The 15,412-nt window shown below is 33.5% G+C and overlaps 1 protein-coding gene across 5 annotated transcripts in view; it reads left to right on the forward strand.

Annotated features, from left to right (window-relative positions):
• PAN3 (poly(A) specific ribonuclease subunit PAN3) overlaps window positions 1–15,412 on the forward strand; it is a 69,082-nt gene that overhangs the window by 33,595 nt on the left and 20,075 nt on the right. For all 5 annotated transcript variants that reach the window (XR_005558348.1, XM_039356882.1, XM_039356899.1 and 2 more), the window contains 7 exons: window positions 4,116–4,266; window positions 6,778–7,025; window positions 8,330–8,434; window positions 11,105–11,162; window positions 12,913–13,074; window positions 13,373–13,489; window positions 13,582–13,683. Coding sequence is in view for 4 of the 5 variants with exons in the window: in XM_039356882.1 (XP_039212816.1) it covers window positions 4,116–4,266; window positions 6,778–7,025; window positions 8,330–8,434; window positions 11,105–11,162; window positions 12,913–13,074; window positions 13,373–13,489; window positions 13,582–13,683 (943 nt within the window). In the remaining variant the exon portion in view is untranslated. The remainder of the gene's footprint in view (window positions 1–4,115; window positions 4,267–6,777; window positions 7,026–8,329; window positions 8,435–11,104; window positions 11,163–12,912; window positions 13,075–13,372; window positions 13,490–13,581; window positions 13,684–15,412) is intronic.

The raw sequence follows: 15,412 nt of genomic DNA on the forward strand, positions 1-15,412 counted from the left end.
TCAGAAAGCTTATAATCCACCTACAAATGAGGACAGGCACTGCTAGCTAAGCCAGTTTAGAGTGATGAATTTCTGGAATGATGGTATTGAATGCCAAGCTAAAGTCTACAAATAGGATCTTTGCATAGATCTTTGGGGATTCAAGATGTTGTAAGATATAGTGCAATGTCATGCAACAGTGCAATCTATTTGCATGATAGGAAAACTGCAATGAATCTAGCAGCGGGTCTGTGATGATTTTCAGATGGGCCAGCACTAAGCTTTCAAAGGTTTTCATAACTATGGATGTCAGAGCATCTAGTCTGTAGTTGGTCTGCAGTGTAAGCTTATCAAAGATTAAGGTGTACAGTGCATATTACACAGATTGAAAGTTTATGGCATTGGAAGACAAGCCTGTCTCATCCCATTTTTTTTATGAAAGTGTGTCATTCATTTTTTATCATCTTTTGATTTCTTTATATGGTAGAAAAGGGTGGCAAGTAAATTGCACCTAATTTAATATGTAATGAAACAAAAGTAGAGGTCTGAGAGTCACAAGAGAAGCAAAAGATGAAAAAATTCTTTTTTGTTGCCTTAATAAGAACAGAACAGAATAACAGAGTTGGAAGGACCTTGTAGGTCATCTAGTCCAACCCCAATTCTGGAAAATGAGATGTAAAAATTACAGTGAAATCACTATGAATAACTTTTATCAACCATCTTCTTTTACTATATTCTGATCAGGGCTATATTATGCTTATTATGCTTATACTTATTATGCTTATTATTATTATTTGTTCATAAAACCAGGAAAATTTTAAATGTAAATTGGGTCTTGATTCAGTGGTTTGTGTGTTTCTATCATACAGTATTTTATCATATTTTCCATGTTTCATATTTGATCTTTTTTCATTACTGCATTTTAAAAGGTGAATTTTTATTCCTTTTCCCTTTTACTTTGTATATATTTGTAGACAATTAGCAAATTTTGTTTCCAAAATTCGTATTTGAAAATAACAATTGCTTGTGTCATGATACTTTATTAAAACTAAATATGATGGTTCCCAGTTTCCAATTTCTTGATAGAGAAACATGTATTGTGCCATCTTGTTATGTCAAAATGTCAGGAATGAAAAATATTGGATTTAGATCAGATTTCTGTAAAAATGCTGTGTTTCTTGAATAGATACAAAGGTAGATGATGCATGTAAAGATATAAAGTAGATTATTAGTCTTGTAAAACGTGTATTATTATATATTATATAATTTAATTATTCATTTATCAGTGATGCTGCCCATCTCAGCAATAAAGCAACTCTCTAATGCTCAAGAAGTGGTTGTAATAACTGTTGCAACTTGTAAAGTGCTGTAACATTTCTGATGTGACAAATTTTTTTTAAACATTATTAAGAAAAGTAAACAGGTATTAATTTGTATTTGAACAGCAAAATTATTGTTTTTTTAAACTAAGGTCATACCAGGAACTCTGGGGGCAGTGATTTTTTGTTTTGTTTGTTTTTATTCAATCAGCTCTTAAGTCATAGTACTGTCAAAACACATTGCATTTTGAGGTAGGCTATAGAAAAAAGGGAACAAAGGCTAGGATGAGTTTTGAGAAATAAGTAAACTTGTGATACTTTGGGTGGCAGATAGTTTCTTTTTGGTTAGTGACTTCCAGCAAGTATATCTATGATCTTAAGAGTGTTTGAAGAGGTGTACGTGTTAATTAAAAAAGTTCAGTATTTTTATCCATTATTTTAAATGTATAGGCTTTCAAATTGAGGATGGCTTTATTGGGTAGTAAGAGAATAACTAAAGCAGTGGTTCTCAACCTTTTTAATGCCGCGACCCCCAAGAGAGTCTATTCTATTGGCTTTCAAAAGCCAATAGAATAAAAGGGAGTAGCACTGCTAAGGAAAAGGGGGGGAAATGGCGGACTGCGTTGTTTGGTGACCCCCGTGAAATGGTTGTTCGACCCCAAATGGGGTCCCGACCCACAGGTTGAGAACCACTGAACTAAAGACACTTAATTTAAGGATGGTCCTGATAAAAAAATAACCCTAAGGCAATTATGACGAAAGCTACATATCTTTTGACAGGCATCATATTTATTTCTTGCCCACCCCTATCTTCAGTGAATTCATTAGCTTTATTCACAAAGCCCCACAAAAATTCATGTATGCAGTTGCGGTATCACAAAATTTGAGACTGTCCCAGTGATTCAAACTCCTCCTCACAAAGGCCTCCATTATTGTGACTTTTTCTGCACTTTATTAAATTGTGTTACTTCTCAGCAGTGTGGCGACTTTCTGGTTAATTTGTGACTTAAGTTTCCTTAAATATACATATACTGTTTTTAATAGTAATAACAATTAGACAACCCACAACCTGTTGGGTCATCTTTTCAGACCTATTTCTTTACCTAAACTGAGAAGTAGAATGAGCAAAGGATGGGCAAAAATGCCATGAGAGCAGGTGTGACTTCTGGCTTCCTCATTGACTTTCCTGGGGAAAAGCTGTCAAGGTGCAGTGAAAATGATGATCACTGACCGTGGCAGCATGGCAGGAGTGAAACAACATTGCCAGACCTAGGGGAGTCACGGGTTCCAGATTTTTGACGCATAATCTTTAAGTTGGCTCATTTGAGGCCCATTGATTCAAAAATTGTTGTCTTACGATGCCCAGTTTTGTCAAGCTGAATGTTACAAATAGACAAACAGAAGTGTTTTAGTAGCATATAATAAATTTAAAATATCTTAGGAAATCTTTACAGGAAAATCTAAACTTAATGGTCCATTTGAGGAGCAAAGAATATCAAATCCAAATTTACATTCTTTATGTAATTTATGTCACTTGCACTTGAATTTTTTACATATATTTTATATCATTTTCATAATTTCATATTTACATAATTTGTGCAAATTTATGTCGTTTGCAAAATTGCATTATTACACAAATGATATAAATTAACAAAATTAAACAACAATAGTAGACATTATACTTTGTTTGAAGGCAAAGTCCAAAATAAATTTTGTCCATTGTATCTGAAGCCTGCTGAGTGAAGGGTCAGAATATTGATATTTTACTATAATTAGATAATAACCTGAAATGCACAATTATTTTTTTATAAAAAAAGGCAGGGGAAAATCTCATGTATTGAACCTGGATAAAAGAAGGCAAATGAGAAAGATAAATATTTAGTATTCTGCTCTTATTACACTTTAACATGATTATAATTCACTCTACCTTTTTAAATATGATAATAGTTGTATTATTAAATATAGTATTTTAGCCAAGAAACTCATAACTGCATACTGAACATGCTATAGCTATACAAAGAATGCTTTGCTGAGCTATTCTAATTCATCCAGCATTTGGTACTGAATTATATAACCACATCAAGATTCAAACTGAGATTTGTAGTGATTGATGTTGCAGGGGGAATATAATTGCTTCTTTGTTATTTAATTTATATCTATTGATTGATACGTTGTATTATGTTAAAGTTTTTATAGTGTTGTTTTAAGTTTTACTGCCTCTCTGTTTTTTTCCTTTAGATCATCTATAAAATGTAATTGATAACTGATCTTTGATCATAAATCATATTATAATAACTAACTAAAATAAGCTTTTTGAAATAATTCTACAGTCTAGTTGTCTAAAATATCATCTGTTTATATGAACAGGCTACCTACCATCTGCATAATAATAAAGCTGACAGTTGCTCAAATATAGTTGACCCATGTGTATTGCAGATTTGCAGATCTTAAATTATAAAGAGAGTTATATGGAAATCTGTATTTCAGCAGACTTCTTATGGTGAAAGAGATTCAGTTAGGACAAAAATGCTTACCTTCTTTGAATGATTTCTTCTTTTTCCTTCTCTTCTTTGGCATGTAATATTACAAACCAAGCACAGTTTTGAAAGGTTATGGTTAGAGAACAGTTATAGTAAAAGGGGAATAATATATAAAGTCCACATTAACTTCACTGGAATAATTTTAGTCTTTGGACCCTGGCATTAGTGTAAGCTGAAATTTGAAATATTAGATTTTGGAGTTTTAATTCCACTGAATTATTTAGTAGACAAGTATGTCTTCACATTTAACATATAATATATCCTGATTTTTAAACAGACGCCAAACCCCACTGCAAGTGAGTTTATTCCTAAAGGAGGATCAAACTCCCGTCTTGGTAATATGTCACAGTCCAATATCTCTGCCTTCTCTCAAGCCTTGTTCTCTCATCCTTCCATGGGAAATCCTGCAAATCCCGGATTAGCTCCAGGTAAGTTTAGAATAATTAGTATACTTTTTATTATAATATAGCATGTAAGTTGCTAAGTAGTAGTAACTAATATATCTTGTTGTACCTTAGGAATTGATTGATATAATAAGTTTTGGCTATGCTTATTGTAACTTCATGTAGTTCTAATCACTTTGTCACCTTATACAAATTGTTTTGTTATAAGAGTAATTCTTAAAGGTTTCTTGTAATTATTTGGCTTTAGTAAGTTATGCATAGACTATTATTTAATTATTCCAGGCACTAAAAAGAAGTTATTAAATTTTCCTAAAGTAGTGAAGGCCACTAAAGAGTGGCCGGGGACACAAACCTGAACAAAAGTATAGATATGGTTGTAAAATAATACATGAGCAAAACATTGAAAAGTCAGGATTCTGGGATGTTTGATTATAAAACCATTTATATTTATATTGTTTTGTTTCTGACAGTAAATGCTCATCACTGTTCCTGACTTTTATATTAAAATTAGAATAGCTTGAAATTTTTTTTTATTCAACCAAAATCTCTATCAACTGTCCTTCCAAAATTTTGTAGATTTTATAACTAAAAATATAGGCATTTGGAAGTTTCAAATGTTTGAATCAAGATTCTGATTCAAAATCTAAGTCAGGGGTGTCAAACTGCCAGCCCACGGACCGGACGCGCCATGAGGAAACTGCTCCCACCCCATTGCCGGCAATGAGGAAAAAGTTACGATACGTTCACGTGAAGTCACGAGTTCGACATAGCTGATCTAAGTTGTATGAAGGTTTCAAATAATTCCAAAATGAATTACTGAACTGAGGTTTGAATCAAATCTTGTGATTAGTTCCTACATCCTATATTGCCGTCAAAGGAGAGAGAGACTTTTGGTTAGGCCATTTGTGTTTCTAGACTTAAACATTTTTGACTACAAGATCTATATAATCTAATTAGCTTTTGATAAGATTGGACTTAGAATCACATGAGACCTGCTGGACTAAGACCCCTGTTCCTGTGTAGTTGTTCTAGGTAGACATCTATAGCTGTAGATAAATGTAAACAATTATTTGAAAGTTGGTTTCAGGGACCCAACAGTAGGCCAGCTGGGTGACTTTGAGCCAGCCATAGTTTTTCAGTCCAGGAAGGATAGATAGGTAGATAGGTAGGTAGGTTGGTTGGTTAGTTTTTATGGATTTTTATGTTGTGAAATTTGTTGTAAGCTGTCTGGAGTCACTGTATAAGTTGGATGGTCATATAAAGGTGTTTAATAATGTTCATTTCCTTGAGTTACTATAAAATAATAAAAACAGGATAAAAAATCTAGGAATTAGATGAATAAATAAATGTTGGTATTTGGAAAGGAGTTTATTTTAAAACAATATCATTTAAAGGGATTAGTTACAATGTTAGAGAGATCCAAGTTAAGGCAATACTAAGCTATGGAAGGTTACAAATGGCCAGTCCCTGTCTTTGAGTCCAATCTACATGCAGTTTAGGAATAAAATTGGAAGAAACGTGTGTATCATTATGTGTGAATCATCTTGGGCCTGAAGAAAAAATAGGTTGTAAATCTAACAAATAATGAAAAATGTATCTTGATCTATATTATGAATTTTCCTGCAGTTAAGAGGATATAAAAACCACACAAATATAAGACTCTTTAAGTTATGTGGCTTGAGCAAGAAATGTAATGTGGAGAAATAAAATTAAACCTGAAGCTTTAACCTTGAGAAATTGTTCTGAAAATATAGTTTTCCCAGAGGAAAATTATCATTTAAATAAAACTGGGTGGTGATGATTACATTCATTGTTGTGTGTAGCCTAGGGAATCTTAACTTAGCATTCTTCACTAATTCTTCTGCAGGATCAGAGATTTTTTTTAATGTCATAGTATAGATAGAAACTGAATTTCATTCATAAAAATGATTGTTCTACCAAGTTGTTTTCCCTTAAAGACAATGCCTTATAATATTGAATACAAAACATCAGAGGTCAGTAAACTTATGGTAGTTTTTATTTGTTTAACTTTGTCATATTTCCCACTTTTTCATATTTCCTATAATAAAGATATTTCATTTTCTTATGGGTGCTATGGCGAATGAGAAAACTTACTCATGACAGAAGGATGCACTTCAGACAATGCTGGAATGTTCTGTTCTTTCTCCAGACTATATCAAATCTAGTTATTGTCATTTTGGAGGAAATTTAATATGATCTGGAGGAAGGAGTTGTCTGCAATGGAATGTTCCTAAATTGGCGAGTTTTGCACATCACTAGATTTATTATAAGGCTGAGGCATTGATTTCAATATGCAACCTTGAGGGTATGTCAATCAGCATACATGATATGTGTTAACAATTTTATCTGAATACTGAATATAAGTTGAGGTTTGAGACATTTTCAGTTATCTTGTTCCAAAGTTCTTTTTTTCTGATCTGTAAGAGAATTCATAATTTTTCAAGTTTTAGAGTTCATGTTGGAACATATTCCTGGTTTACCAGCAAGTCTCCCCCCCCCTTTTGTTTGCACAAGGAATGTCACTGTCAGCAGGATCTTCACCCCTTCATTCTCCTAAAATCACTCCTCATACATCTCCTGCTCCTAGACGAAGAAGTCATACACCAAACCCAGCAAATTATATGGTGCCTACTAGTGCCTCTACACCAGTTACTAATGCTGTCTCACAGCCCCCCACAACTGGCCAAGTGATTCAGAAAGAAACTGTGGGTGGAACAACCTATTTCTATACTGACACAACTCCAGCACCTCTAACTGGAATGGTAAGGTTTAGCTTCATTTGTGAGGATACTTGTCAGCAAAAAAATGTTTACTCTTTTTTCAGTATTTATTTGCTAATAAATGTCCCTTCTTCATATTTAAATTATCTCTTCTCTTCTTCATATTTTATAAAGGAGGTATTACATGTATTCGGATATGATAAACTATGTTTGCTTTGAATTAATTCTTGGCATAGTAAGCCATTGTTATCATGGTAAACAGTTATTATAGCTTCTTCCAAAAATAGCCTTTTATCTTTTTGCATAGGCTATAATTTTTGTACAGTTCTTTTCCCCAAGAACAGATGGGAAGAAGCTATAGCTCAGTGGCAAAGCTCTGGTGTCAAGGGATAAGGTATCTTAGTGAAATTTTTGAGAGCTGTTGCCAATTGGAACAGATGTTAGTAGCTAGATGTCATCAAAGTGAATGGAAAGTCTTTCTGTATTTTCATTAGAAATCCTCTTAAGTAAGTGAAATTTTAACAGGGAGAGTAAGCTGTTTATTTTTTTTAAATATAGGGCCACTTGATGCCTCAGGTTTGCCTAGAAGATATTAGATATTTGCCTAGAAGAGATTTATATGTTAAGGATAACTGGCTTTAAAGAATTTGATTTGTTCTCTGGAAAGAGAGGATTTGTCCAAAATAGAATTGGAACAGCTGCTAACAACAAAATTTTATGAACTGTTAAGTGATTAATAAAGATCCTTATATGAGAAAATTTGACGCTTGCCTGAACTGGAAATAGAGAACCTTTAGTTATTAATCCCTTTATCATATATATAAAAAAACCTCTCTAGCAAGAGATTCACCTTACAGTATAAAATACAAGTGGGATCAACATTTTAATTAAAATTATGTTGCAAAGGTATGAGTTTTAATTTAAAAAAAATTAACTATTTTTTCCAAATAATAGAGCAAAAAACTAAGCAAATCTGAGATATGTTAATAAGAAAAAAGAGATTTGGAGTCTGAAATAATCAAGTTAATTTAGACAAACTATAGTGAGTGAAAGGTATGTTAGAATCCTTTGTGGAATGGATGTTGCTAGAATTAGCTATTCAGTATAAGTTCAAGCCTATAAAAGACTGTATGGTATCTAAGAAGTTCATGTGTAAGGGTGAAGGTTCGTTCTCTGAGCTTGTGGGTTGGTTTCTGAACGTTTTGTTACCAGGCTAGGTAACATCTTCAGCGGTGTTTTTAGCTCATGTGTTTAAGATGCTTCCTTGAATGTATTAAGAAGGTTTTTAAGGTCTATTAATTTTTCAACTTCTGAAAGTTGTCTGTTTCCTAATTGACTTTCAATAGGTATTCCCAAATTATCATATTTACCCTCCAACCGCACCTCATGTTGCTTATATGCAACCAAAAGCTAATGCACCTTCCTTCTTCATGGCTGATGAACTCAGACAGGTAAATTCTTTTTAAAATATAAAAATAAGTAATAGATTTTATTCCTAAAGGTCTGCACAATTTTTTGTTTAAATTTTGTAAAAAGTTGTATTCAGCACATTATAAAACTATGTACTGCATTGTGGGAAGTGTAGTACACTATTTGAATTGGAGGTGCTGTATGAGAACTAATAGCGGCTTGCATATTTATTTAACCTTAACACTGGGCTTTGGCAAGGTTTCATATTCATATTTTTTAGTCCTTTTGATGGAAAACGTCATAATGAGAAAGGCTATGAGTATGACAAATGTGAAAAGATTACTCAAGACTTAAAGATTTGGATTTTGCAGGTGAAATTGCACTTCTGGCAGAAACGTGGAAATGTTCATAGGACATGATTGCCAATTTGAAAATAGAGGTTGGTAAAATCACCCTGAGGATAAATAAGAACTGTGTGAAAGTCATGCAATTTGGAAATCTCCAAGGGAGCATGTAGTTGGTTATTGGACACAAACCCATTGAGGAATTACAGAAATTCGCCTATCAGGGAAGTTGCACTATGAAATGATGGAGACACTGAGAAGCAACATTAATTACAAAGAAAAGCATAGCCAATGTTGCAAACTCTGCATCCAATTTAGTCTAAATAATAGTAGTGCAACAAGGATCTGTTTTCACAATGCCATCAATGTCTTAGTAGCAATATATGCAAGCAAAACTTGGAAAAGTCATGCATGTGATAGCATAAAAGCTCTACCTGTATTGCTCATGAAAAATCTTTGTTGTCAGTTACCAAAATCTTCCTTCTAATAATGAGATTTTAGGAAGTGACTCCTCCGGATAACAAGACATGGTGAGGGATTACAAGTTACATTTTGGTGGACATTTTGTATCTGCTGGATACCTGTTACCCAAGGACTGCCATTTGTTGGATACCACCTGGAGGAAAGAAGAAGCGGGACAGATCCATTAAAATTGGCCAAAAGAAATTGTTAAAAGAAAACTTGATAAACACATGTGAAGAAACAGAAACCATTAAAACTGACTAAAATTGTTGCAGAAACTTGTTACCCAGTGTACTGAAAAGTATAGATTCTAAATTCCTAGACAGGATTTAGTTAGTCCCATGGAATGACAGCATAAATAAAATATAAGCAAGTTATCATACAGAATAATATAAACATATATAGGATTGTAGTGTTGGTCATTAATTCTCAAACAATGAGTATTCAATAAGAGTCACTTAGGTGAAATGAGCGGAACAGAAAATGTATAAATAAAATACAGGTAGTCCTCTACTTATCAAGCATAGTTGGGCCCAAAGTTTAAGGGGTCCCCAATCCCCGGTCCATGGATCGACACCAGGCAGCGGCATGCCAGAAACTGGTCCATGCAAAACGGTCCACGGAATGCAGGCAGTACATGAAACCATGCCCCCTCTGGTCCGCAGGAAAACCTCTCTCCACAGAATCAGCCCCTGGTGCTCAAAAGGTTGGGGACCTTTGGCTTAGTGAGACATTTGTTAAGTGAGTTTTGCCCCGTTTTACTATCTTTCTTGCCACAGTCGTTAAGTGAATCACTGCAGTTGTTAAGTTAGTAACATGGTTGTTAATTGAATCTGGTTTCCCCATTGACTTAGCTTGTCAGAAGGTCACAAAAGGTAATTACATGACCCCTGGCCAACATTTATGTAACAATATAATACTGTAGAAAAGAAGCTGATTATATCTCAAAGATATGTAATTGTAGGAAAGCAAACCATAACTGTACTAAAAAGTTTGAGCAAGCTAGTTGATATAAGATGCTTCTTTTGAATATCATGTTTAATACATGTAATGTGTAGAGGTTGATAAATGATTTTTTTTGCTAGAACAAATTGTAAAAAAATATTTATTTGTAAGGCTGTGCAACTGCATGTGTTTCTGGAATTGCATGATGCCCTCTATAGTTGTGAGGGAAAGTGTCACTTGGCTTAAATAGTTGCAGATAGATGTTACATGATCACATGATTTGAAGCACTTTTTTGTTTTTGAGTCAGAAGCCATGTCATGGTTATTTGAGGTCAAGTGCAGGTTTGTAAATATACCTGAAAAAATTACTAGAATGTTTTTTACTTATAAAAATGAAGTAGTAGCCTCTTCTCCATAATCTATTTCCTTACATAGATGCAAACATATCCTTGTGATGATCTGGACTGAATTAAATAGAGGACTGGTCTAATGCCCATGCTGTGTTTAAATGTGAATCTTCAGCATTGAGAAGAGAAGACTAAAAGAATTGTTTGAGAATAGTGAGAGACAGCTAAAAAATGCTAGGTCAAAATGCTACTATTAAAGCGCAGTGTGAAAAATCTGGGATGGAAGACCGTTTTAATTGTAAGAATTACTTGCTTTAATTGTAAGACATACTTGCTGAAGAGCAGTCTAGAGGTTTTTTGGTAGGACTCGGTAGAGTCTGTTCTTAAACCAGAAGAATTACTTGGCTATTGGATATATCCAACAATCATATTCAAAAGTTCATAGTTCTCAAAGAAGTTTACTTTAGGTAAGCTTTCAATTTTGATAAAGCAGTCAGACCAAATAAAACAGAAAAATACATCAGTTTATTTTTATAATTTAACACAACTCCATTTAAAAAACAACATAAATGTTATACTATATCTGTAACAGTATAAAATATTTCACTTATAGGAGCTGATAAACAGACACTTAATTACAATGGCTCAGATAGATCAAGCGGACATGCCTGGTAAGTAATTAAAGATCCTGAATTTTTACTTGTGTTGGTGAAGTGCATTTATGCTTGCTTTCAGTTTCATAACTCTACTAAATTACACACACACACACACACACACACACACACACACACACACACATACACACATACTATATATTATATAATACTACATTAGAGTGCAGTGTACTCTAACTAGCAATAAAGCAGGGATGACAATCTCTTTTTTAATGACATTTAACACTTTAGGGACACAGCTGCAATGATGTAGATACACTATATGTGAGCTGGAGTAGGTGTTGAGGGGACTTCATGATTCTGGGATATGCTTCTTTTAGAGTGTATACTATAGCTTGTCTGTTTTTCACCTTAGAAACAAAAAAATGATATCGTTGACAGAATTGGCACCAAAAGCCACAGATTGCCCATTACTGTGTTAAAAAGTTCCATTTTTGCATGCATTGTGTTAACTGCCTGACTTGAATCCTTGTGGAATGCAGAAAATGCTTCAAATCATGCAAATACTGGGACTGTATAGTCATGTGGCCGCTGCTAGGTTTTTTTGAATTTAAAGAACAGGACAGCTCCATTGCCATTATATAGAAAGGGATGGGACGGAGTAAGGCAGGAGACTGTGGATAGGATAGACTAGACTAGACTAGACTAGACTAGACTAGAATAGACTAGACTAGACTAGAATAGAATAGAATAGAATAGAATAGAATAGAATAGAATAGAATAGAATAGAATAGAATAGAATAATAACTTTATTGTCACTTTGAATGTACACTAATCAGCATACATTAAAATGAAATTTTGTTGCATTCAGCTCTCAAAGGGTCACCACCTCTGAGATACACTACCTAAATATGACATAAATAAATACAGAATTATGCATATACCCTTATAATAATATATGACACAGAGAAACAACAGCCTAGTTCGGGTTATGTATACATGTGCATGGTGAGAAAAATGAATCTTGCGAGTTTACCAGACGGATGACATAGGGAACAAGGCTATTACAGAATTGGGTAGTCCTGCTAGAAATACTTTGAAACCTCCTCCCAGAGGGAAGCAATAGAAACAGACCGTAAAGTGGATGTGTGGGGTCAATATCAATGCTTTGAGCTCTAAGCACATAGCGCTTATGAGAGTGAGGTTTATGCTGTTCTGATTAAATATATTAGTGTTCTGCAAGTCATTAATCTGACTAGCTCAAGGTTGACTCATGTTCCACCATTCCGAGATTGGTAAAATGAGGACCCAGATTGTTGGGGGCAATATGCTAACTCTGTAAACTGCCTAGAGAGGGCTGTAAAGCACTATGAAGTGGTATATAAATCTAAACGCTATTGCTATTGCTGTTAAGCAAGGTAAATTAAGCTTATTTTAAGTTTTCACAAATATCCTGTCCTAAAATTTTATTTTATACAACCCTGATGATTTTTGGCTATTTGTCTTTCCCTTTTTGATTATGGTTAACAATGATCACATATATCTTTTTTGCCTCTATTTAAAATAGCTAATCATGATCATAGTATTTGCAGTAGGACATTGTTCTTTAATATTTGACTTCTTCCTAAAGCAGATGTTTATTATAAACCGAGTGTGTATGATTTGCATCAAACTCATTTTAAATTTCTAACTTTGCTACAATCCTCTAAAAAAGTGTGTGCATCTAATTGATCTTCTCTGTGCCTGTAATAACTGTTTTCTTAATAACTTTAAATAGTGTCTAATGTATTTCTATAAACTGGTTTAGCTGTCCCAACAGAAGTTGACAGCTACCACAGCCTTTTCCCTTTAGAACCACTGCCACCACCCAATCGGATACAGAAAACAAGCAACTTTGGGTACATAACGTCATGCTACAAAGCTGTAAATAGCAAAGATGATCTGCCATATTGCCTTCGGAGGATACATGGTGAGGGAAATCCTAAGTTGTCATCTTTTAAAATTTCAATGGTACAGATAATTAAACCTAAAACATTTGTGCATTTCTATGTATAAATCACAAATTGGATATCAAATTGAATCATTCCTTTAAATAAGGAATAGGAATTTGGCCCTAATGACAATCCATAGAATAGGCTATGAAAAAATAAATATGTTTTGTTTTGGTGTGTCTGTTGGTGGCAGCTCAGATTTTGGAACAGATGTGAACGGTCCATTGTAAGTTAATGCTTGGTATGTGAAAAGGGTTTTATTTCTTCTTTCCTCAGGTTTTCGTCTTGTTAATACAAAATGCATGGTATTAGTTGACATGTGGAAAAAAATCCAGCATTCAAATATTATAACATTGCGAGAAGTATTCACCACTAAAGCATTTGGAGAGCATTGTAAGTTTCTCATTTTAAGATGTTGTCCAATTATATCAAAGAGCATGCATCAGATGCCTATCTAACTCTCCCCTTGGTCTCCCTTTGAAAAGCTCTTGTGTTCGCATATGATTTCCATGCTGGAGGAGAGACTATGATGAGCAGGCATTTCAATGATCCTAGTGCTGATGCCTACTTCACAAAACGGAAGTGGGGTAAGGCAAATACATATATACATATAGGTATATAGATATATATTGTAGTACAAAAATATTATAAAATTGTTATTGGGGTTTTAGTAAAGCATTTCATTGTACATATTTTAAAAAATCAGGAATACAGAACTTTTGGTATTGATCCATTTTTTGTTTTGAGGGCATATTGTCAGTTCTTTTACAAAATGGTTTCATTTTGTTCCATCACAAAATATCTTCTGCGGTAGATACAGCAAGTCATAAGTTACTTTTTGGTAAGATGGGCAGCCAATAAATTTTATAAGTAAATAAATTTTATAAACAAACAACAAACATTGGAATAATTGGAAGAAAAAAGAGCTAGATACTTTCTAAAGATTCCAGGATGCTCTTTAGCCTCTCAGATTATTTTCTGAACAGAGAATTGCACTATAGTCATTTCCCATGATTTTTTTCTAATGTACATGGGAGGTCCACAGAACTTCTTGGAAATAAATATTATGCAAGAAATGAATGCATCACTTTACAACCTGCCACAGCCTCATTTTATTTTTTAATTCAAAATTAGAAAAATCAGGTGCTCTAAGAGACCGTATAAATACCAAAGAATATGTTCTTAATACATATGGAGTTTTCAGACAATTAGATCCTTGAGATACTCCAAAGGCACCACTTTAAAAGTGTTATAATTAAATAAAATTTAATCCATTACAAAGCTAGCATTTCTGGAAGACCAGTTTGGACTAAACTAAGGAACAGTAGCTACTGTTCCTTAGTTTAGTCCTAACTGATCTTCCAGAAATGCTTGCTTTGTAATGAAATGAACATTATTCTTATTAAGGACTAAGAACAAATCATTATATTGTTGTATCTAAAATCTTTTGAATTCCTCTTATTCCTTTAGCATGCATAATCTTGGTCCTTCTGTTTTCTTCATTTATCTAAATTCTATAGTGCAATAAGATTAAATTTTATTTAGTTGTAACACTTCTAAAGTAGTTTTTTCAAACAAAATTTGCATATAAATTGACCAGAAATAAATTGGTATATTTCATGCTGTATGGTGGCACAGTTTATATGAGGTAGAACATTTGAGAGGCAAAAAATGTTTAGAATAGCTGTGTTCTTGGTGGCAATTTGATAGAACTTATAATAGTAGAATACAAATTTTTAAAAGATACAGGAATACTCGTGGAACTAAGGGAGAAGGTTATTACTTGAAAATATGGGAAGAAAAATCATTTGTTTAAGTGCTTCAATTTATATTTTGCAGTTTTAAGGTGTATTTATTTATAATTTCAAGAGGAGTCTGTGCTCAGTGAACTAATAATTCAAGACATTTTTTTGTTAATTTGCTTTGGCAGTTGAAAGAACAGAACTGTGGTTACATAGCTGTTTTCATATATTAAATTCTGCTGTCACACTGTGGTTAGTCCTTTTTTTTTAACTTTGCCATGTCATTTGCTAAAACATTTCAGAATTTTATGGTTGAGGATGTGGTATAGAATTTTCTTTTGACGGATGACTCAAGACATGTCACATTGAATTTATTTCTGAATTGAACACCTGTGAGCTATTTGATTACTTTCTAGCTGATCACTAAACAAGTTCTAATTTATCCCATTCTACCTGAAGACTGTGCTTGGGTTGAACTTAATTAAAACTTTTAGTGGTCTTTTTAACAAAAGGCAATTTGGCTTGTTTGTGTTAAAAGGCTTGACTTATTTAAGGGGCATTGAAGCATTAAAAA

Source organism: Crotalus tigris, unplaced genomic scaffold, assembly GCF_016545835.1.
Source record: "Crotalus tigris isolate CLP2741 ecotype Arizona unplaced genomic scaffold, ASM1654583v1 scf7180000017573.2180621, whole genome shotgun sequence".
NCBI classification, from domain to species: Eukaryota; Metazoa; Chordata; class Lepidosauria; order Squamata; family Viperidae; genus Crotalus; species Crotalus tigris.